The sequence below is a fragment of the Diaphorina citri genome, unplaced genomic scaffold (genome assembly GCF_000475195.1).
Source record: "Diaphorina citri unplaced genomic scaffold, Diaci psyllid genome assembly version 1.1 scaffold263, whole genome shotgun sequence".
Taxonomy (NCBI): Eukaryota; Metazoa; Arthropoda; class Insecta; order Hemiptera; family Psyllidae; genus Diaphorina; species Diaphorina citri.
Genome location: NW_007377700.1, coordinates 129002 through 153365, shown reverse-complemented (window position 1 = coordinate 153365; position 24364 = coordinate 129002). Strand labels below are relative to the sequence as shown.

The 24364-nt window shown below is 36.6% G+C and overlaps 2 protein-coding genes across 2 annotated transcripts; one reads left to right on the top strand and one right to left on the bottom strand.

The window, feature by feature from the left end:
* Positions 1-305: 305 nt before the first annotated feature.
* Positions 306-14990, top strand: LOC103506787 (putative fatty acyl-CoA reductase CG8306). The gene is made up of 5 exons (XM_026821770.1): positions 306-311; positions 2614-2840; positions 9175-9414; positions 12490-12747; positions 14330-14990. Exons 1-5 carry the CDS (start codon positions 306-308, stop codon positions 14469-14471), a joined length of 873 nt encoding a protein of 290 aa, XP_026677571.1. The 3' UTR covers positions 14472-14990.
* A 1596-nt stretch (positions 14991-16586) lies between these two features.
* On the bottom strand, positions 16587-23892 carry LOC113466404 (putative leucine-rich repeat-containing protein DDB_G0290503). Its single transcript, XM_026821769.1, has 9 exons — positions 23862-23892; positions 23263-23703; positions 22981-23082; positions 22410-22517; positions 21722-21955; positions 20071-20145; positions 19372-19589; positions 17665-17868; positions 16587-17429 (listed from the first exon to the last, which is right to left on the bottom strand). The coding sequence occupies exons 1-9, from the start codon at positions 23890-23892 to the stop codon at positions 16587-16589; spliced, it is 2256 nt and encodes a 751-aa protein (XP_026677570.1).
* Positions 23893-24364: the final 472 nt, after the last annotated feature.

Sequence of the window (24364 nt, the reverse complement as noted above, 5' to 3'; positions counted from 1 at the left end):
TTTACATTTTTGTTTACCTAACAGCAGAATTTATAGTCGGGAACATTAGAACAGCCTACTGAGAATAGAATAGAATATACCTTGTTTATCCTGCTCGAATGAGACTAAAAAGCCCCTTTACCCCAGCAGTCTAAACAAGGTCTCGTGTATTTTATGGGTTTCACATTGTACAATGCATAATCATTACAATAGACCTTGCTTAATTATTTAAAAAAAAAAGGAAAAAAAAATAATAATGAGAAGAGGAAAAGAGAAATAAATTAAAATAAAGAAATAGAGTTGAGTAAAGTATGATGATCTTAGTGATGGAGGTGAGATGGATACTGTAGTGAAATTTGAGGGGATGTACGGGGAGGACAGGTGGCCATGCCAGTCAAGTGTACACACAAAGAGTGTATTTATGTGCAATCGTAGTGGAGTGTTTATCTTCTATTGTGCCTACGTATGAAGAATAGAAAAGAGATTCAGTGATACTGTAAGGAAAAACTAAGAATTCACCTTATTTCTTACCTTTTCTATTCCTTCTTGAATAAGACTGAGAATTTCAGCCTTTATATTGAGAATCAAGGTCTTCCAGTAAAAAGGCAATTTCTTCATTTATTTTTATTTAGTGCTATTACTTTTGGCTAAATTACTTGAGTATGAATGAATGGTTAATGAATGGTTATTTTTACTCGTGTGAATACTTAATATGTATAGGTTAGAATGATTAAATAAAAAAAAGAATCTTGTATGAAATTCTTCATGCAATAATCTAAGGCACTCACTATCAGGTAGACCTGACGACAGGTATACCCGATCAGGTCTACCTGACAGTGTGTGTGCTCGTCAGGTATACCTGTCAGGTCTACCTGATAGTGAGTGGCCGGCCTAAGTATCTAGATGCAGGACTGCAGGTGTACAGTGTACACTTTGTCAGTATTTTCTGAGCAGTGAGCAGTGAGCCAGTGCTAATAAAGTTAATTTACCAAGTACATTATTTGAGATAATTCTAGAGCAGTAGGTGCCAGGTGGTTAGTGGTTACGCAGAAGTTCATTATTATCAATTTTTAAGTCATTGAATTAAAAATTACAATACTCTCTAATCAATGAAGAAGTTTCTGGACTTCCCAGATGAAGGTTGTATGAGGAAACTACTTGATGGAAGAAAAATTACACACATTCATGTATAGCAAAAAAAAAAAAAAAAAAAAAAAAAAAAAAAAAAAACTCCAACATAGCTTCTCGATTACGGATCAATGATCAGTCCAAGTCTTTGACCGTAAAGAAATAGGTTGAGTTATGCAAGTCCAGTTAATAGAAGAAGGAAAAAAATCGCAAACAACTTTAAAAGGAGAGCTTACTTAACTTGTGTTGAGAGGACAAAAAATACGCACCAAACCAGGCAATACGCGTGATACTGTGACTAACGTTCTCACAATCTCACGTATCAGAACTTTATTTGAGATCCGAGGAAAGAAATTTCACCTCTAACAATATTTGAGCTCATCGTTAGAAAACTAAAATAAAGATATCCCACATAGCACAAAAACCTTGAAAAAAGGATTTTAATATCTTTATTTTTAGGACGAATCATATGTAGGGAATATTTCGATGATTAGGACAATTTAAATTATGATTTTATAAAAGAGTAAACGAACAAAAACAAGTACCTAGAACAAAATATAAAAATGCAAAAAAGTCCTCAAAATTACTCAAAAAAGTAGACTGTCAACGTGCAAGTCCGTTTACGCCGACTGTTGTACGCATTATCATTTCATTTTATGTTTGTTTAGGCTACAATCTTCAATATTTAATATGTAATGTCATTTAATACATCAGAATTAATCCATATTGCATTCATCAGACCTCAACGATCAAATAGGATTTGCTGGAAAGTGATAAAATATTGAATTACACAACCTACACACAGGTGTAAACAAATCAATATACGATCAAGTAAATGAATCGGTATCCAAAGTATCCATGTTACATTATTCTTGATTACAAAAGGGTATCCGGTTTAAAGATTATAGTATCTTTCAGGGTATTACAGCTTAGCTTAGGCATAAGTGTTGCAAGTACTTTATAATGTTGGGCACAAAATAAAACAACATTGCATGGGTTGTAACTTTTCTCCCAACTTCCGTACCTAATAAATATCCCAAAATACCCAATTCTCAACACACCTCGTTTATTCTGACCATGTAAAACTGAAAATTCACTCCGTCTTCGCAAGGTCTCGTTTATTTGGCCAATAATGCAATTTTTTCAACACTGGGTACCTCACAGATCGCTATATCTCCACATACAGAGGAAAAACTAGGGTGCCGGAAGCCTAACCGAGTGTCGGGGTGCCGGCACTCTAATATTGAACTCTAAAATAATGGGAAGTAACACAGTGATAGAGTTTGTCCACCCTAAGTTCCATAAACTTGTGGCAACCTATCACTTTTTTTTCTTTTTTTGTGCAGAATCCCAACACTTAGAAAGCTAAAATTTGGAAGGAGTATTCCTAATATTATGTTATAGACATGAGGAAAAAAAATGCAATACAATAAGAGAGGATCTTGCCGAAATATAAACCGATTTCGAGCTATGATCTTCCGTGGCAAAGCACGGGCAACCTGCTAGTATGTATTCTACATTACTTCCTCTGTGTTTTCAGTCGTGGGAGCTTGGCGGGAGCCAGTACCTGGATGGACCATATCTCGTAATGGCCCTCAAGGGTTCTTCATGGGTGCCGCCAATGGGGTGGTTCGGCGATTGCCCGTCGACAAGGATTTGATTTACGATTACATTCCTATTGATGTGGTCGTCAATAATATTCTTGTAGCCGGCTGGTTTGTTCATGCCAAGAGGTGAGTTCCTTTTATTTCATTTTTTTTCTATCCTATCTCCTAGGATTCCTATCAATCATTTTTTTCTAAAGGATTGGTGGAGAAAACTCTTAAGCTGTGTCCACACATAGTGGACGTCGTCTGAAACCTTACACTGCCTTTACAACATAGTTCACCTCGTCGACTATGTGTGGACACAGCTTAACATCAGAGGTCTTATCGTCCCGAAATCGAAGAGAAAAGGAGGTCAAGAGAGGAGAAAATGGGCCGTCCCGAGAACGAACCTTATTTGTTAATCTTCGCCCTGGGCGGAAATTGAACCCGTGAACTAGCGCTTACTAGGCAGGCGCGCCACCTTCCGCGCTAACTAGACTGACAAGGATTCTTTTTGTATTTGGAAAAAAAAAAAAAAAAAAAAAAATCCTGTAATCTTACATTCCCAGAGACCATCAAATTAATTGTAAACAGTTGAGAAGTTATAATTGTTTACATTGAAGTTATAATTGTTTACATTGTACTGAAAAGTCGATCATACCGTGTACGGCTGCACGGTAAACAATCAGTCTAAACTGTGAATACATAATTAATTTGATGATCATCTCTGGGATTGAACAGCGGACCCTGGTAGTTAAGTGACTGCAGACCCTGTCATGAGACTTACTGATCAAAAATAGTAAGGTTCAAGTTCGAACGCGACTATTTAGCATTTCTTTTGTTTATACCCCGATACTTTGCTTATCAAAAATAGACGCGGCAGTCGCGGCACACAAGGGACTAAAGGGATCCATAAAAATTCCGTCTTGGAAAAATAATCACCCATTGTCATAAATCTATAATGATGTGTCCAATTTGCGTAAAATTTGACATACAGTCAACACAAAAAGGCAGTCGATTTGCTCATCAGTTTCTTGAATGACATTACCAATCCGAGACTCTCCAGACTTGCAGAGGCTCTTCCTGTGAGTGAGATCAGCTGAGATCTACTGTTCCTGAACTACTAAAATTGATTTATGATGCATTCCAAAAATCACCCTAAATTTTCACTTGTTTCAGAATTGTTCAAAATGGCGCCTACCATCAAAGAATTTTACAAGAACAGTCACATTTTCATCACAGGAGGCACTGGTTTTGTCGGCATTGCATTGTTGGAAAAATTTCTCCGTGATGTCCCCTTTGAGAAGATCTATCTTTTACTTAGACCGAAAAAAGGAATGTCAGTGGACGAGAGACTGAAGCAAGTTCTAGATAACAAAGTAAGTGGATTTTTGTTTTGATTAATAAATATTATAGATTGACACCTCCAGCAATGAACATTCAACTGTAGGTAACTTCAGCGTATGAACATTGAACTATAGGTAAATAAATGGTTGGCTTTAAGAGCTCATTTCTGAAAATCCTGCCACATTAAATAGGAAAATAGGGATTTTGACATTCTCTCTGGAATCAACCTTTTTGTCGAAAAAGTTAAGGTAATGTACCTTTGTTTGTAACTAATTTGAGGGGGGAAAAATACATAATTACGTATATTATGAGTTTGTTTGTCTTGTATTTTTACTCACTTCTTGAAGATATTGGAGCAGCGAGTGGTCGGCTCTTGTCACTCCATCTCTCAGATATCACAACTCCATCGAACTGAAACTCTCATTCCTTTAAAGAATGATGTTATTTCACACCTTTCTTTCTTTTCGCAGGCCATGGTCCATGTGTCACCCGGGCTGTGTAAAAAAAAAAAAAAAAAAAAAAAAAAAAAAAAAAAATACCAGGCCTCTTCAGTTATTTTGACGTGTGTAGCTGGCCTAAAGACCAACCTACTACGTAGGTAAGTGAAATAAATCATTTAGGATCTAACAGTCTATATCCATATGTATTCCTAATGGTGCCTTCATATCTTGGGGAAAATCAAGTGAAGCCGGGGAAAATGGAAAATAGAGTTGTTAGTGCTAGAAAAATCGAGCAAAGTTGTGAAAAATAGAGTGGTTACTGCTTTTATAGATAATGCGTATTTTCCTTTCGCAATTCTCATGGCGGAATCAAGTGAAGCCGGGGAAAATGGAAAATAGAGTTGTTAGTGCTAGAAAAATCGAGCAAAGTTGTGAAAAATAGAGTGGTTACTGCTATTATAGCTAACGCGTATTTTCCTTTCGCAATTCTCATGGCGGTAATAATAATAATAGTGCTTATTTATACTGCTCGCATTGCGCCTTGACCACTACACCACCGAGGTAGGTAGCGCCTTGACCACTACACCACCGAGGTAGGTATTCCATACCTCGGCTGGGATTGAACCCACGCCCTCCTGTTTACCAGGCGAGCGCCTTGACCACTACACCACCGAGGTAGGTATTCCATACCTCGGCTGGGATTGAACCCACGCCCTCCTGTTTACCAGTCGAGCGCCTAGACCACTACACCACCGAGGCAGTAGTGGTGGGAAACAGGAAAATGGAACACTGCCAGCCATCCTACGATATCCCATCATTCCAAAGGAAAATTCTACTCTACTACATTCTATTCCATTCCCTAACTATAACCATAGCCTATATGACAACTCCCTCGCGGATTACCGGAATTCTCCTTCCACGGAGTTGTTTATTATAGCCCATTATAAATCTTTGTTACATGCAAATCATACAATGCGGTTTGTGCAATTCATATCCGCAATGTAACAATTTAATGACTGCATTTCAGTCGAAAAGAATCATATTTAACTAATGAAAATTAGGTAAAAAAAATACTTACACTAAGGAAGTACGCAATAAAAAAATTTATGAATCGGAATTGTTTAACCAAAAAGTAATACGAGATTACTTTCTGGTCATGCACGCATACATTGTTCCACTGATCCGTGTCTCGATAGCATAATCAAACTTAATCCAACTTAGGTATAAGTAAACTTCATCTTATCTCGGATCGATCTGAGGCTACCTCTTCACAGTCTAAAAAACAATCGATCTGAAAAAATCATTTTTCTTTTCCAAGAGGTTTGATAGAGGGAACTGGAAATGCAAAGGTCTTATCGCCCCGAAATAGAGAGAAGGAAGACAGGATAAGAGAAACCAGCCGTTCTAAGAACGAATATTATCCCTTCAATATAAAATCCTCCCCGGGGTGAAATCGGGGGGAAAATCATATTAACGAAGGGTGTATTGATTGGTTTTCCTCAGGGTTTGTGCGTTAGGATTATTTTGTATTATTGTTATTTGATTTTGACATTCTCTCTGGAATCAACCTTTTTGTCGAAAAAGTTAAGGTAATGTACCTTTGTTTGTAACTAATTTGAGGGGGGAAAATACATAATTACGTATATTATGAGTTTGTTTGTCTTGTATTTTTACTCACTTCTTGAAGATATTGAAGCAGCGAGTGGTCGGCTCTTGTCACTCCATCTCTCAGATATCACAACTCCATCGAACTGAAACTCTCATTCCTTTAAAGAATCATGTTATTTCACACCTTTCTTTCTTTTCGCAGGCCATGGTCCATGTGTCCAGTGCCTATGTGAATGCGGATCGAAAGTATGCTGAGGAAGTTATCTATCCTGCCCCTGGTGATCCGGACAAAATTATCAAAATGTGCCAGGAACTTGCTGAAAAGGACTTGGTCAAAAATGCATCCGAGTAAGTCCTTCTTCCTTTAAAGGGAGGATTTTCACATAGTGGTCTCCCTTTGAGGTAGAATAGGATATATCGTACATATATATCGTATCTTATACTGTTGCCCGCACAGGAGTGAAAAGTCCCTTTACTGTCGTAGTCTATTATGCCGCGGCAAATACACGCAGTCTAATGATAAGAAAGGATAACAAGTTAGTAAGTTTGTGTCGAAAAGTGTCCATTAGTAGAACTACCTCGGTGGTGTAGTGGTCTCGGCGCTCGCCTGGTAAACAGGAGGGCGTGGGTTCAATCCTAGTCGAGGTATGGAATTTGTCCTCAACATTGCTTGAGAATTTGACAACAATAATGGAAAATTTCTCGTGATAGGTGTCTACTTTCTGTCTTAATGCGCTATTTTTGTCTTTCTATGTATTATCTGTCTTATAATGCTATTTTTGTGTTTTTACAGGATATTGGGAACCCATGTAAATATGTACACGCTCACTAAAGCACTCGCAGAACATGAAGTGGCAAAAGCTCACAAACTTCATCCAACTGTCATTGTACGACCCAGTATGAGTAAGTTATCCATTCATTCACACACAGATCGCTATATCTCCACATACAGAGGAAAAACTAGGGTGCCGGAAGCCTAACCGAGTGTCGGGGTGCCGGCACTCTAATATTGAGCTCTAAAATAATGGGAAGTAACACAGTGATAGAGTTCTTCCACCCCAAGTTCCATAAACTTGTGGCAACCTATCACTTTTTTTTTTAAGTCCCAACTTAATTTCAAATATTTCATCTTTTTTACTTTCTTAAAAGTTACTTAATATGCTATGGGTATTTCAGTGGTGTTTACCACTTGTCTGTTAGGTTGGAGTGAAAAGTAATAATTTTGGAAATTCGAGAACATCCTGTTGAAGTTTCATAATTATTTATTCAACATCTTCAGTCTCCACAATTGGCTTGAGGTTGTGGTTATGTACCTATGTTGCCCCTTCAAACTGTATACTGTACGATATTTTACTTTTGATATATCGGTAATATCGATATTTTATTTTCAATATATTGATATCGGAAATATTGATATTTTTATAAATATTGCCCATCCCTGGTAATAAGACTACAAGTAATAATTTTGGAAATTCGAGAACATCCTGTTGAAGTTTCATAATTATTTATTCAACATCTTCAGTCTCCACAATTGGCTTGAGGGTGTGGTTATGTACCTATGTTACCCCTTCAAACTGTATACTGTACGATATTTTAGTTTTGATATATCGGTAATATCAATATTTTATTTTCAATATATTGATATCGGAAATATCGATATTTTTATAAATATCGCCCATCCCTAGTAATAAGACTAATAAGTATGTTTTATGTACTAGGTTTTTTATCTCACCTTTTATGAGTTGTATTAACATGAAGCTGATTGCACCTCATAACCTCATACTTACCTAATAGCAATGAGCTTTCTTTGCCCCAGAGATGACCCAGAGGACAAAACAATGTTGCTTAACTTATTTAAAAAACTCATAAATAATTAAATTTCGCCCTGGGCGGAAATTGAACCCGTGAACTAGCGCTTACTAGGCAGGCGCGCCACCTTCCGCGCTAACTAGACTGACAAGGATTCTTTTTGTATTTGAACACTTGATTTGATTGCGTTCGATATTCGATTATCTTAGGCCAGCCACTCACTATCACGTAGACCTGATCAGGTGTACCTGTCGTCAGGTCTACCTGATAGTGAATGGCTGGCCTTAGTATAATGACTAATTTGTTCTAGAGGGCGTACTAAGTTTCGTCTCAAAAAAAGGTTTCACAAAAGGTTATCATTTAGGGTAAAAAAAGGCATAACACGATTCGTCTCAAAAAAGTTTTCTGTCAAAAAAATATAAAACACGATTCGTCTCATAATTATCGTACACATTTAGGGACATTTTATTATCGGTACAACATACATATTTCATACACTTATATTTTATTATATTAAAAATATCCCGTGATAAAATAATCGGTTGATTTATTTCATTGCTAGGCTATAATTTGACGCCGACTTCACAAATTCTAATCGACTTATAGAAGCATTCTTGTATTGATCAAGAAGATTATTAATTACTTCCATTTTTTTCCTTGATTTACTACCTACTGTAAATTCTTTTCCTCCCTTCATTCATACCATTGCATTTTATAACCGTTCCCATTTGAATGCCTTTGAGCTTTAATAATAAATGTCTTACCACAGGCTTCAGTGATAGCACAGAGACATTTTACATATACGCTTTTCTCTTTACCTTTTAAAAGACACCATACCAATGGCACATATGATGCGTTCAAAAAACCATTAAGTGTGAAAAGCTTTAATGGGCAAAATTCAAATGTTCCATCAAGGTATACTTTCAAAAATCAAAATCAATAAACTAAAAAAAAAAAAATTAAAATTTCACGCGGTAAAATTTATGAATGGCTTCTACATTACATTCATTACGACTAGAGACAACAATAGAATCAGTGACTAGTTACTAGACTCAGCTGTTTTGATTACGTGAGTTAGTACCTACCAAGGTATTTTTTAGGTACCACTTTCGAGGGATATTTTGTCAAAATAAAGCACTACTCAATACTTAATCTTACGATTGGGAGGTTGAGGATAGGAAAAACACAGGGATGGGTTTAGCATTCAGTTTAAGGGCAGGAATAGGAACACTTACGCTAACAAGTTAATATAAGATATAATTCTCTTTCGTTTCCAGGCCTGCCTCTACCCCAGTCTATCACGCCACGTCCAGCACCTGCAATCCATTCCGCTGGAGGTGCCTTATCAGTAAGATGTTTGCCGTACTCCATGATTACCCCTCGGCCAAGGCCGTGTGGTACCCCACGCTCAAACTCTTGCCCAGCATCACGCTGTACAAAATCTCGTCGTACTTATTCCATTTCGTGCCTGCAGTGTTCTTCGACATCATGTTGAAAGTCACCGGACAGAGGCCCAAGTAAGTAGAATATACAGAGTTTTCGAAAAGTCTTGTAACCCCTGAATATTTTTTGAACGGCTAAAAATGAGGATCTAATTGTAATACATCATATCAATGGCCTTAAAAAACGTAGTACATACTTTGATATAAGTTTTAGCTGGATTCGACATCCAGCGAAAACTTATATCATTTTTTTCATATTTCCATGTTCTCCCGCCAATAGGGGAAGCACCAAAAATGGGAAATTCATTTTGATCGGTGATTTGTGATTCAAATAGGTTCCAAGTCTTTGTTCCCAGTCCAGATTAGTAATGTTGAACATGTTACATGTCAAATCAATTTTGTGATTCAAATAGGTTCCAAGTCTTTGTTCCCAGTCCAGATTAGTAATGTTGAACATGTTACATGTCAAATCAATTAGCATTTCTTTTGTTTATACCCCGATACTTTGCTTATCAAAAATAGACGCGGCAGTCGCGGCACACAAGGGACTAAAGGGATCCATAAAGATTCCGTCTTGGAAAAATAATCACCCATTGTCATAAATCTATAATGATGTGTCCAATTTGCGTAAAATTTGGCATACAGTCAACACAAAAAGGCAGTAAATTGCTCATCAGTTTCTTGAATGACATTACCAATCCGAGACTCTCCAGACTTGCAGAGGCTCTTTCTGTGAGTGAGATCAGCCGAGATCTACTGTTCATGAACTACTAAAATTGATTTATACATGGCAAACAAGCTCTTACACCCATATTTATGAACAAAATACTGGCTCTCAGCAAGTGCTCAAACATCAATTCCAAACATCTGATTGAACGAATTTTTGCTTAAGACTGATCTGAGACAGAGAATTTTTATTCAAATAAATATAACCTCTGAACCAACCGTGATCCTAATATATAATTGTATTTCTCCAGATTGCTCTCTAACTATGCCCCTAATATTTTTCATTTTATTTTTTCTTTCAGATTATCAAAGCTCTAAACCTCGACGTGGCCGAAACGGTGAAAAAGTTTGTCGTCATATCTGGAGACATTGAGCAGGATAAGCTGGGGATTTCCGAAGAACAAATTCATGGCAAACAAGCTCTTACACCCATATTTATGAACAAAATACTGGCTCTCAGCAAGTGCTCAAACATCAATTCCAAACATCTGATTGGACGAATTTTTGCTTAAGACTGATCTGAGACCGAGAATTTTTATTCAAATAAATATAACCTCTGAACCAACCGTGATCCTAATATATAATTGTATTTGTTCCTATTTTCTCTAGATTGCTCTCTAACTATGCCCCTAATATTTTTCATTTTATTTTTTCTTTCAGATTATCAAAGCTCTAAACCTCGACGTAGCCGAAACGGTGAAAAAGTTTGTCGTCATATCTGGAGACATTGAGCAGGACAAGCTGGGGATTTCCGAAGAACAAATCCGACTTATACACGCCAATGTAACCGTGGTGATACACAGTGCTGCCTCTTTGGACTTTGGAGGAAGCATGAAGGAAACGGGCAATGCCAACTTACTCGGAACCAGACGGGTGCTTGGTTTGTGTGCCGGGATTGCGAATTTGAAGGTAAGTTTCTGAGGTATGCCATTAAAAAATATTAAAAAAAAAATCGATTTTTTTCGGGTATTTGAATGTATGTCAAAGTGGTTGAAAATGCAGATTTTCAATACTTTTTTAACGTCGAAATGAAACCACTTTTGCACCATCTCAGAATATATCGAGGTCATTGAAGCATACTTTTATGGTTTCATATTTTGCAAGCAAGGGCAATGGTATAATATCGGGGTTATAAAAGCATAGGGACCTGTTTATTCAGATTTTGACAGAGTTTTTATCCCGTGACCATTATACTCAGTGAATTTTTCTTGTACGTCATTTTCCACCACAACTTTTTCTCCAATGAGTCCACACCTACCTCGGCTGGGATTGAACCCACGCCCTCCTGTTTACCAGGCGAGCGCCTTGACCACTACACCACAAAGGCAGGTTGACCACTACACCACCGAGGCAGGTGCTAGTAATACTGCTAGAATGAGACTGAAAAGTATAAGAACCTAATGGTGTTAGAACCTCTTTGAGTATCGGGTTTAAATACTACAACGAAACCATATCACATCACCAAGTCATGGTGGCTTGCTTGTAAAGGTCTCTGTTTCCTAATCCAAGGGTCTCGGGTTCAATCCCCAGCTATGTCCAACTGATGAGTCCAAATAAGGACCAAAATACGTGTCTTGTTTCGTTGTTCACTAGTGGTTGACCCGTCCTTTTTACGCCAGTTACATTCACACACAACCACACACACAACCACACAACCACACACACAACCACACACCACACAATATTGAAAAGTACCTAATGTGAATATTTTTCTTCCCCGCTTCTGGCTGAACAAAAGGAGAGGCCTGAAAAGAAACTGTGTGGTAGTTGTGAGTTGTCCTGAAAGTTATCTCTGGTAATTGAAAAACAAACCATTTCAACTCACCAAACTCAGCCTGAGAAAATGGAAAGTGGGTTCTCCTCTGAACTGACTGATTGTGAAACAACTAGGTATAATTTTTAAATGCTATAAGAAATGGCTACACATTTTTAATTAAACCATGTAGAAATACTAAAACTGGATGTAGACTAAGCTAGGCCGAAAGCTCCAAACTTCCATCGCATTATAGGATGGAAGATGGAAGGAAAAGTCAAATACATAAAACAAGAAAACACCACCCAACTTCCGTACCTAATAAATATCCCAAAATACCCAATTCTCAACACACCTCGTTTATTCTGACCATGTAAAACTGAAAATTCACTTCGTCTTCGCAAGGTCTCGTGTATTTGGCCAATAATGTAATTTTTTCACTGGGTACCCAATACATATATGGTTATTTAAGGTTAAAGTACAAAAAACAGTACCTACATGAATTAAGTAGACCTTGATTAATTTGCAAAAAAGTTCATCGGGGTTACTTCATGTGCATGTGCATATAATTACATCTAAGGTTGTGATCTGTCTTTGGAATAGCACAATAAATGTGTACTTACTATTGCATGGCAAACCAAATCAATTAAAAAAAAAATCTCTTCTTTCAGACTCATCAGACTGCATCGAACCATCAACAAATCTCTCAACCTACTAGAACCATTCATTTTCAACGAATGGAAATTCGACAACACAAAAGGAATGGCGTTGGAAAAGGAAATTCCTGCGGCCGAAAGGGACACGTTTTATCTCAACATTACTAATCTGGACTGGGAACATTTCTACATGGACTTGGCAAAGGGCGTGCGAAGATATTTACTCAATGAAGATGACAGCACTGTCAATGCAGCCAAGCGGAAAGATCGCAAGTGAGTACTTTTTCCCTTCAGTTGATATCCAGTATTCCCCCCCTTGAGTTGATTTTTTATTATTTTTGTATGACTAATAGCTAATGACCATTTCTACTCGATGTATTTTGATCTTACATCCGTTTTAGCGTCCCCTTGTCCAGAAGAATGAAATAGAATATACCCTGTTAATAATAATAATAAAAATAATGATAATAATAATAGTTCTTATTTACACTGCTCTTTACTCCAGCAGTAGGCTACTACTATTATTGTGGTCAAATTCTCAAATTATATTGAGGATAAAATTCCATACCTCGGCTGGGATTGAACCCACGCCCTCCTGTTTACCAGGCGAGCGCCTTGACCACTACACCACAAAGGCAGGTTGACCACTACACCGAACACGGCCACACACCACACACCACACACACACCACACACCACACACACACCACACACCACACACACACACACACCACACACCACACACACACCACACACACACCACACACACCACACACACACCACACACACCACACACACACCACACACACACCACACACAACCACGGGTGTGGTGGGATGTGTGTGATGTGTGTAGGTGTCAACCACTAGTGAGTTATACAAATCACTAAGGCATAGCCCAAGACAGTTTTTTTTTTTAAGACACTCACTTGTTTCGTCCTTATTTAGACTGGGCATAGCCCAAGACAGTTTTTTTTTTTAAGACACTCACTTGTTTCGTCCTTATTTAGACTGATCAGTTGGACATAGCTGGGGATTGAACCCGAGACCCTTGGATTAGGAAACAGAGACCTTTACAAGCAAGCCACCATGACTTGGTGATGTGATATGGTTTCGTTGTAGTATTTAAACCCGATACTCAAAGAGGTTCTTACACCATTACATCGAGTATTTAGAAATCCCACCAGAGTGCAGCTATATATCGTCTTCTCTCTATAGGTAACTGAATGTAACTAGCATAAATCGTCCAGCATCGTCCAGCTTACACACAGAAGGATTCCGGGGTAATTGTTCGAAAGCTTGGAATGCTAACAAATATTGAAAGTTTTTTTTTTTTTTTTTATGAAATTTGTAGCTTTGTAGGATTGTATCAATATGTATATGTTTTTTTTTTTTTTTTTTTTTTATAACTTGTTTCGTCCTTATTTGGACTCATCCAGCTTGGACCATAGCTGGGTATTGAACCGAGACACTTGGTTTGGGAAACAGGAGACCTTTACAAGCCAGCCACCATGCGCTGTGCATGTGACGTAAGTGGTCTCGTCTGTACGTATTTAAACCCCATACTCATTCTTTCACCATTACATCGAGTATTTAAAAAACCCCCCAGAGTGCAAAAAAAAAAAAAAAAAAAAAAAAAAAAAAAAACATATACATATACATACCGAAAAGTCCCTTTACTCCCGCAGTCTAAACAAGGTCTCATGTATTTGATACAGAAGAGTGTTTTTCATCCAGTGCAATGATTTGTATGCTTGTCACGAGCCAACATAATTTTGTAGTTTTGTGGCCAATATCTCAAGAACGGAGGTAAAGCAAGTCTGTTTTATCATTATCTTCTTCATTTGTTTGTTTCAGGTTGATGTACATGAATATCATCGTTCAAATTGGCTTTTTCAGTTTATTGCTGTTTGCCATACAATCTTTAACATCCACTGCCTTCTTCCCAGCTCTACTGTTAGCATTGCCCGTATTTCTTATCATTATGTTCTTCTTGTAAATCAAGACGAAGTGAGTTCTCTTTCAAGTTGGATTATATTGTTTAATATGGCATTGATCGCGCGTATTTTCCTTTCGCAATTTTCATGGTTGTAAATAAGGATTTGGTACATTGCCTGGCATGATACCATTTCCCCACCATTATTACCTGAAAATTGCGAAAGGAAAATCTCCATTGTTATTAGAGCACAGAATTTCGTAATTTTATACATTTTCCTACATTCCATATAGGTTTATTTTCCTACATTCCCACATAGGTTTATCTCCCTGCATTCCAAATTAGCAAAATTTCAGTTTTGTTAGCCCCCCCCCTCCTCCCTCCTAAAAAAAAAATCTGTTTACCAGTCATTCTAACCTCCTAGAGTTCCTTCCATGATGAAATCTCACTAAATACTAAGTAGAAAAGTGTTTTGTTTGCCTTAATGTTTACCCTGTACCTATACCTATTGACGTATTGAGTTTTTATAAATATATGTTTTTTATAGTTATCTCAACCAAAGTTGATCTTTGGTGTGATTTATCAGATTGTTTTATTTTTCTTTGCATGACAAGTCTTGCAGGTAAGGGACTGCATATTGAAGCTGTGGTTATGTACCGGGTTGAGATGAGCTCGGACGAGGTGAGATAGGATATTGTTTCTACAGTTTTGCATTGGAGTGGTACATCAATAACATTTCGATTTAATTTATTCTGTACACATAAATATAGTATAAAAAAAAATCACAACAAATAATAAATAAATAAATAATCGTAAATGTACAATAAATAAATAGGTATTAACTAAAAACATCAAGGTCAAAGCTTACCAAGTTGGATTACAGAGAAATGAGATCTATCCTGGATTGATCTTTTTCTATAGGTCCTTCCGAGATTAATTCAATCCCGTGTTGATCCAGCTTGATAATCCTCGCCCCAAGACCTAGGATCACAAGACATATGCTGCTGGTTCAAACCAATTTTAACCGGAAACTTAGTCTGAACTAGCTAACGGTAGGTATATTTTCCTTCAGGACTCTAAGAAACGGTTTCCTTTTGGAAACTGAAATAGCGCCTGTACTAAACCATAGGAAATCCAAGATGGCGCGCCATCGGAATTGGTTCCGCTTCCGAAAGGAAAATTCACCTAGCGACTGGCATCCCTGGACTAAACGTAGGCGTAAAACATAAAATCGGTTTTAAAAAATCAATATTAAATACATAAAACAATAGGAATCTGCGTTATTACCGAAGCATTCTAATGTAGAATATTCCATAGAGCTATTTCACTTTCCGGGAACGGAAAGTTTGGCGTGAAAATTCCGCCCCAGCCGGGATTCGAACTGAACACCTTTGGACTGAGTCAGTGATCTTAACCACTAGAAGACCTTACCTTCACCACCTTCAGGATGCGGACGGACATACAGAGTACAACCAATAAAATTGACAAGCAGTTTTTTTTTCAATGTCTTGTACGAAGACTAAGGCCAGCCAGCTTCCACCAGAGACCACAAAGTTTCGGATTGTTCATTGTTAAAACTTTGTTTCTATCGTCAAATATTTTTCCGCCATGATAACAAAGAATATGAGTTTTTTCGTTACCCAACACGTTAGCATTTCATCAGTCTTTTCTTTGAATTGGGGACTCCTAAATTGGTCATCGCGCAGGTATTCTTCTTTTGTGAGTCTAGAAACAGAGCAAGAAAACAACATTAGGAGCACATCAATAATAGATTCTCGAGTGGAATGTAACCACTAATTTAGATTAATAACTGTTCTCTACCAGTTTATCTTTAGGTAGATCTCTGTTAATGAGGTCAAATCAAAAAAAAAGTAAAATAATAATAATAATAATAATAGTGTCCAGGTTAAAATTTAAGTGTTTGTCACAAAATAAATACTGTCCCCAATTATTACACCTAGATGAATTTTATGACTTGACCTGGACTCGAACCATCAACCTCTAACTCCGAAGTCCAACGCGTTAACCACTACACCACTGGGGTTGGTTACATAACTTACCAGGAATGATTTGGCAGGTTTTACTTTCTTCTTCTTTTTCTTTTCTTCTGTCAGTCGAGTAATTTTCTTCAGTTCAACTTTTCGTTCATAAAAGTATCCAATGATTTCCCTCATAGTCTTATGTGGCAGCTGAAAAGTTGAAACCAATTTCCTCATCACAAGTTTTCACCTTGGAACCATGTCCTATTACTTCCAAATCATCATTCTTTACTTTAGAATCGTCTTTTTCTTCTTGAGAAACATTTTTTTCCAACTCTGATGTTGATTGAGCATTAGAGGAGACTTCTAATTCTTCAGTGAATGGTTCTGAAACATTGGTGTCCACTTGAACAACATTTTTCTCTCCATCAGAAGCGATTTTGTCTAATACACAAGTGCTATTTTCAGGAATAGTTTCCTCTATTGGCAAAGTTTCTTCTGTTACATTAGTAGTTTTTTGTAGAGAGTTTATTGTAGTTGAAATATTTTTGTGTTCCTCAGACACATCATTTTTTAATTTAGAGTTACTAACTAGCACATTAGAAGTTTCTACTATGGGAGTTTCTTTTTTGTTCTCTGGATTGGTTTTTTCAACAGGCCTTTCTAAAGTGTAATCCTCTTCTAAACTATTTACATTGTCAATTACAGTTGGAGAACAATTGTTTATGTTAATATCCAAACAATTGCTGTCATTTATGGTTTCATCAATTTTAAATTTGTTGCAAAGTGACAAAGTACAATCTCCTTCAATATTACTTCCTGTACTTGGGCTACCATGTTTTTCAATTTCTGTAGTGTGTGTTTCTTTGCTTTGTTCTTCATTGAGGAATTGATTCACATTGTTCAGAATTTCTTTCATTTCAGTATCACCTTCTTTCTGTAGAACATTGTCAATATCTGTGGGATATGACTCATTGTTATTGCTGCAAATGTTTTTGGTACTACTGTTGATTTCAGTATTTGTTATTTCAATGTTAGCATTCTGTGAAGTAATGTTATCAGAAAGATCTAAGCTTACTTGATCTATGTCTGATACTTTAATTTGAAGATTTGAACATTTTTTCCATAGGCTCTAAGTACTCACATTTATTTATAACTCTCCTAACCGTTCTTTATGTTCCCTTAACTCTCCCATGAACCACCAAGCACACCCAAATTCCTGTAGAAAAATATTGGGACCTGAGTAGGAAAATGGCTTGACATTTTTTTGTTTCTACATGTTCTGAATTTGTATCAATATAGTACTCTCTAGTACAAGACAAGTCATTGGTGCTTGTTCTTTCAAGGGTTTCACAAATGGGAGAAACAAGTTCTATGATGGATTTAGTAGTTGGTGATGTGGTGCCATTGGATAAGTCACAATTTTTGGAAGTTGCTGTAACTATTGGGTTGACTCCCGTTTCTTTCATTTCATTGGGCACCTGGAGAAAATCATATTTGAAATTAATATTCATCAATTATATATTATAACAAATAATAATAATGATTTATACTTCAACTAATCCCTGACTGTTATTATTTAATTATTATCTTTAAATTCTTCTATATTGTAAAATGCTTTACATAATAGATGGATGTGGTCTCTTCTTCTTCTTTGCCTTTTCCCATGTACAGGTGGGGTCGGCGTTTTTCGTTAGCCTCTCAATCAGCCCTAACTAGGGTGACTGCTTTGGGCTAACATTTGATTTTGGCTACAAATTTTACGTGGTACAAGAAATGAAAACAAGCATAAATTATTAATATCTATACTTACGGGAGTCATTGATGTGTGTAACAGACAACACTACCATGAATAATGTCTTATTCCTCAAGCTGTCATTAGTCTATGTATAATCCTTGAGTGGATAACTCAAATGAAGGTGTACTCAGCTACCCTGAAACACAATATAAATTTAAGATTTCCTGCTCAAGATGTCCACTCTCACAGACATCACAAGTAGGTAGGTATTGCCAATCACTCTATTACGTAATTTTCTTCAGTTCAACTTTTCGTTCATAAAAGTATCCAATGATTTCCCTCATAGTCTTATGTGGCAGCTGAAAAGTTGAAACCAGTGAATCAGAAGACAATTCCGTTAGAAGGCATTCCTGTCTAGTTGGACAAAACGGACTTCTGTAATGCTACAAATCCAAATGAAACTGGCTAACTGGACTCGAATATTACAGGCCTCATGTAATCCAGCCAAAACTTCATAGGCTCTTTGATTTCAGTATTTGTTATTTCAATGTTAGCATTCTGTGAAGTAATGTTATCAGAAAGATCTAAGCTTACTTGATCTATGTCTGATAATTTAATTTGAAGATTTGAACATTTTTTTTCTCTGGTAATTGAAAAACAAACCATTTCAACTCACCAAACTCAGCCTGAGAAAATGGAAAGTGGGTTCTCCTCTGAACTGACTGATTGTGAAACAACTAGGTATAATTTTTAAATGCTATAAGAAATGGCTACACATTTTTAATTATCTCTGGTAATTGAAAAACAAACCATTTCAACTCACCAAACTCAGCCTGAGAAAATGGAAAGTGGGTTCTCCTCTGAACTGACTGATTATGAAACAACTAGGTATAATTTTTAAATGCTATAAGAAATGGCTACACATTTTTAATTGAACCATGTAGAAATACTAAAACTGGATGTAGACTAAGCTAGGCCGAAAGCTCCAAACTTCCATCGCATTATAGGATGGAAGATGGAAGGAAAAGTCAAATACAAAAATACATAAAACAAGAAAACACCAAACTACTTCATAGGCTCTAAGTACTCACATTTATTTATAACTCTCCTAACCGTTCTTTATGTTCCCTTAACTCTCCCATGAACCACCAAGCACACCTAAATTCCTGTAGAAAAATATTGGGACCTGAGTAGGAAAATGGCCTAATGATCAAAGTCCTGACATTTGCAAACAACAACTACTCACATTTACTTGAATTATATCAAAGTTCTTCTTGTGTTTGGATATTAATTTTTCAAATTTATCCTTATCCGCCTTACTCCACTCCTTCTTCAGCAAGTTGTAGTATTTGGAGAGTTCTGCGTATGCTGCCGTGAAGTTGTACTTGTGATGATACAGTAAGCCAAGAGCTTGATCTTCTCTGTAGTTATACTCCTGGTTTGCTTTCTTTATGAATGTGTCCACTAGAAACAGAACAAAATAGACTTTATTAAACTTTGGAAACAGGATATCATGTCAAGTACTAATAAAATAACTTGTAAGGACTTGAACCACCAACCTCCAGATACAAAGTCCAACGCATCTCTCTCTTTTTTTTACTAATACTTAAAATAATTAATACTAAGATTAAGAAGACCTATTTTTTTTCACTTGACTAAGTTAATCTAATTCTTAGTATTAAAATACACTTTATTAAACTTTATAACTGGCTTTCATGAGCAACCTCCGTGCCCGAGTGGGCTTGCACACCAGAAGTCCCGGATTCGATTACCAGCATGGTCGAATTTTTTCCGATTCTGTACTTGGAGTTCTGGGTGCAGTCAGCCTTGTGAGGACAATTGAGTAGCTACTTCAAGTAGCGACCAGTGTAGGCATCTGCAGAGTACACATAATTAATGATTTAGTTCTTCATAAAAGCTTCACACAATGCAGTTGGTACATTACCTTGTTCTTCTTCTACTTTATGATGGGGTTTCCACATTGCTATATCTTCAGGTGCATCCTCCGAAGATGCATAAACTGAAAAAATAAGAGATTGTTGAATCTTGAGAAAGTGAAGAAATACCTAGATGGAAATGAAACATGAAAAAGAAAAGTTTTTATCTCCTAGACTACAATCTTCGGAATGTAAATTGCAAAATTATCATTTGATTAGGGGGTGCTTATTTATACTCCTCGAATAGGACTAGGGAAAACACCAAACTACAGCGAGACTTGACTTTTGATTGATGGACATCCGAGATTTGTCAGGAAGAAGTAGAAGTTTTGCATTTTTAACCGGACTAAATAGTGAAACAAATGGGAGGAAATACGGATGGAACACTAGCGCTTCATTTCATCTGAAATCGTCATGCGGCTATCGTCGAAAGTTTCGGCGTCCCAGAGGACCCATACAACAAAGTTCCTTTGATCTGTCAAATTAACAGCTGATTGCTGGGGAGGACGGTGACCTATGAGCGAGTTTTAGCGATGCATTTTTAGCCCGTCCTTCCTTTATTATTACCTACGATAGTAATAAAAAAAGGTTTAAGGGACGGGCTATTGTATTCGCTTCGGTGTCTGTCTGTCAGTCAGTCCGTCAGTCAGTCCGTCAGTCTGTCCCCATATGGAAGGACTTATCCAAACCTGGTCGACCCCCCCTCATTTTTTTCAGGTCCTGTAGGGTAGGCAATTTAATATTGTAATTTAAATGAGATTGTTTCCACTACACAGCAAGGGCTCTCCAGAGACCCAGAGTACCAAAATAATATGGGAGAATAAGATCATGATTTTATTCTCCCATATTTTGGACTCAACCATAGTTGAGTAATTTTATCTTCCCATAGGTACATTGTCTGTGTGTATTTTACCATAATTTTAAACACGACATTTCTTGTTTCTCGAGATAATATGAAGACAATTTTTTTTCATGTTGTATTAAAAAAAAAATACATGAAACTTTTCCTGCTAAAATGAGGTGCATCCTCCGAAGATGCATAAACTGAAAAAATAAGAGATTGTTGAATCTTGAGAAAGTGAAGAAATACCTAGATGGAAATGAAATATGAAAAAGAAAAGTTTTTATCTGCTAGACTACAATCTTCGGAATGTAAATTATAAAATTATCATTTGATTAGGGGGTGCTTATTTATACTCCTCGAATAGGACTAATGGCCGATCTTGCCACTGAGATTTAACACAGTGTCAAGGATTTGCCACTGAGAGTTAGCCATTTGATTTACACAGGCCAGTATGCCTTAAATTATCAAACGCCAACCCTACTTAAATAACGCTGACCCTATTTGAATAGGAAAAGGCTAGGAAGAAGAAGAGTATTTCTTAAACTCTGAATTCTGAGATTTAACACAGTGTCAAGGATTTGCCACTGAGAGTTAGCCATTTGATTTACACAGGCCAGTATGCCTTAAATTATCAAACGCCGACCCTATTTAAATAACGCTGACCCTATTTGAATAGGAAAAGGCTAGGAAGAAGACGAAGAAGAAGAAGAGGAGTATTTCTTAAACTCTGAATCAACTGAAAACTGTCTGTGGTAAGATCCAGCATAAGTAGGTATATGCTAAAAATAATCCTATAATGAAAGAAGTGAACTCACCACCAGTTCGAGGTTGATTGGCAAATTCCTCCACCACCGACTGATATTCTGAACCCACCCGGATCTTGTCTGATTCTTCTTCATCTTCTGATGACGATGAAAGACACACTATTTGTGTTAGTGAAACCCTTTCCCGTCTACTCCTAGGTACATCAGGTTTCTTGATTTCTTCAAACAATATTGTACACTCGTCATCTTGAGATGTTTGTGCACAGTCATCTTTTGCAAATGCTTCTGGAACAAAAAGAAAAAACAATAACAATTTAGAAAATGCTCGAAAATAATAATAATTCAGAAAATGCTTTGAAAAAATGCTTTACATGCGATGGGTAGCGTAGATTCTATGGATTCAGGCTTTCTTTGAACAAGTCCTCTTACATCAGTTTTTCCTTCAGCGCCAGTTTACATTAGCTCCATAGAAGACAGAAAGAAGCAGATGGAGAAAAAGATAATAAAATTAAATGTTTTCGCTGGGATTCGAACCCGCGACGCAACGTAGCAGGAATTTCGGTTAAAATCCATGCAAGCTAAAATGAAAAGGAATTTTAATTGTTAAGATTGAAATACTTGAATTCGAACCACCAAACTTCAGATTCGAATTGTATTTCAGTCTCATTCTGGCAGCATAAACAGGGTATATTCTATTCTATTCTACAGAGAACTGAGGAAGAGAGGAAGGTATACTCACTTATACACGGATTACTGATATCTTCCAAAGGATCCACCACAACTCTCACTCGTTTTATTCTTTCAATTTCACCAGGATCTAGCTCTTCCGTTGAAGTTTCTTTCTTCTCTGTAAAAATGAGAAAATAATAATGATAATTTTTGGAAAAAGTCTCAACATGTTAAACCCAAACAGGAGGTCTCGGTTCATTTCAGTATAAGGCTCAAAAAATTTAAGTTTTTTGGAAAAAGTCTCAACATGTTAAACCCAAACAGGAGGTCTCGGTTCATTTCAGTATAAGGCTCAAAAAATTTAAGGCAGGAAAATAGTGAATGTTCAACTTGGCAACAGTGGCAACACTGGAAATTGACTTCTCAAAAATCTCAAGAAATCTGAAAATTTCTGGCTGATGAGCGATGTAGAAGTTCTCCTACAGATGTAAGTAGATGTAGATTTTAGAGTTAATTTTCAGGAAATTCAAGTGTTCTTAAGCTGTATTTTCAATTTTTGTCATGATTTTTTTTTTTAATCTCTGTTTAGTTAAATAATACCTTCCTGCTTTGATTTATGAATGGTACCTATACCTACTTACCTAAAATTTTCTTCTCTTCACTTGTTGGAGTTGTGCTTGGTAAAATATTACTTGTTTCATTATCTATAGAACTACTATCACAGTGATTAATCTCATTTGTTTCTAAGGAAATTCCAATAGTGTCATCATTTAATCTATTTGCTATATTTTGACTGGTGTCTTCCTCTTTTACTTCATCTTCTAACTTCGTTCTCTTTTGGTCTAAACTTTCATTTTGAATTTCTTCTAGTTTTCTTTTCTGCTGCCTGTTATCTTCTTCTTTTAAGTTATTCAGAACTAAACTGTCAACGATTTTGTTTTTGCTGCATGGATCAGCAATAGGAGTAGGAACATTATCAACACAATTTGTGTTCTCACTCACTTCTAACTTGTCATTAAGTACACAGGAAGACTCAACTTTCTCTTCTACACATAAGATCTCTTTATGAGAGATGTTTTCAGCAACATGAGAAATCTTTGATTCTGTACTTATCCTTGTCTCAGAAGAACTCCCAGAAACATTATTGATAACATTTAAAATTTCTACTTGAGAATTATATTCTCCTTCAACTATTTCTTTTTCATGTCCTATAGTATTTGATTCGATCTCCTTTTCTTCATTCTTAACTTCTTTTGGTGAATCAGAAGTTTCCACTTTGGAAATATTATCTTCTACGACAGACTTGTCTTCTAAGGTATTGGATGTATGCACTTCAGTTGAATTATTTTCGAACCTTGAATTGTCTAGATTTAAAAGAGTACCAGGAGAATTATTTTCCTCATCGAAGTTTCCACTTTGGAAATATTATCTTCTACGACAGACTTGTCTTCTAAGGTATTGGATGTATGCACTTCAGTTGAATTATTTTCGACCCTTGAATTGTCTAGATTTAAAAGAGTACCAGGAGAATTATTTTCCTCATAATGAGTCATCAATAGAGTAATTATTTTCTACTTCCATACCTGCAAACTTGATGATTGTTTCTGTGTATTAGGAATTTTAATTGTGTTAAGCATAAATGCTTGTCACAAATGTTGTTCCCTGCTTAATGCACTATGTTAAATTTTATGACTTGACTTGGACTTGAACCACCAACCTCCAGATCCGGAGTCCACCGCGCTAACCACTGCACCACTGAGATTAGTTGTTTCTGTGTATTAAAACAGAGAGGAGATGATTTTCTTTCAATTTTAACTTCATTCACTGTGCTGGGTTCAAATCCCAGCCCAGGTGGAAAATTTTTAACCAAAATATTCTGTTCTTGGACAGGCCTGGATGTAAAAAGGATGAGTTTTGAAGTATTGCAAAGAGGTGCCAAGGTGTATAATTATTATTTATGTATTGAGATTCTGTCTGGCACACAAGAAAAAACTATAGTAAAGGTAATGTAAGCTGATGTAATCC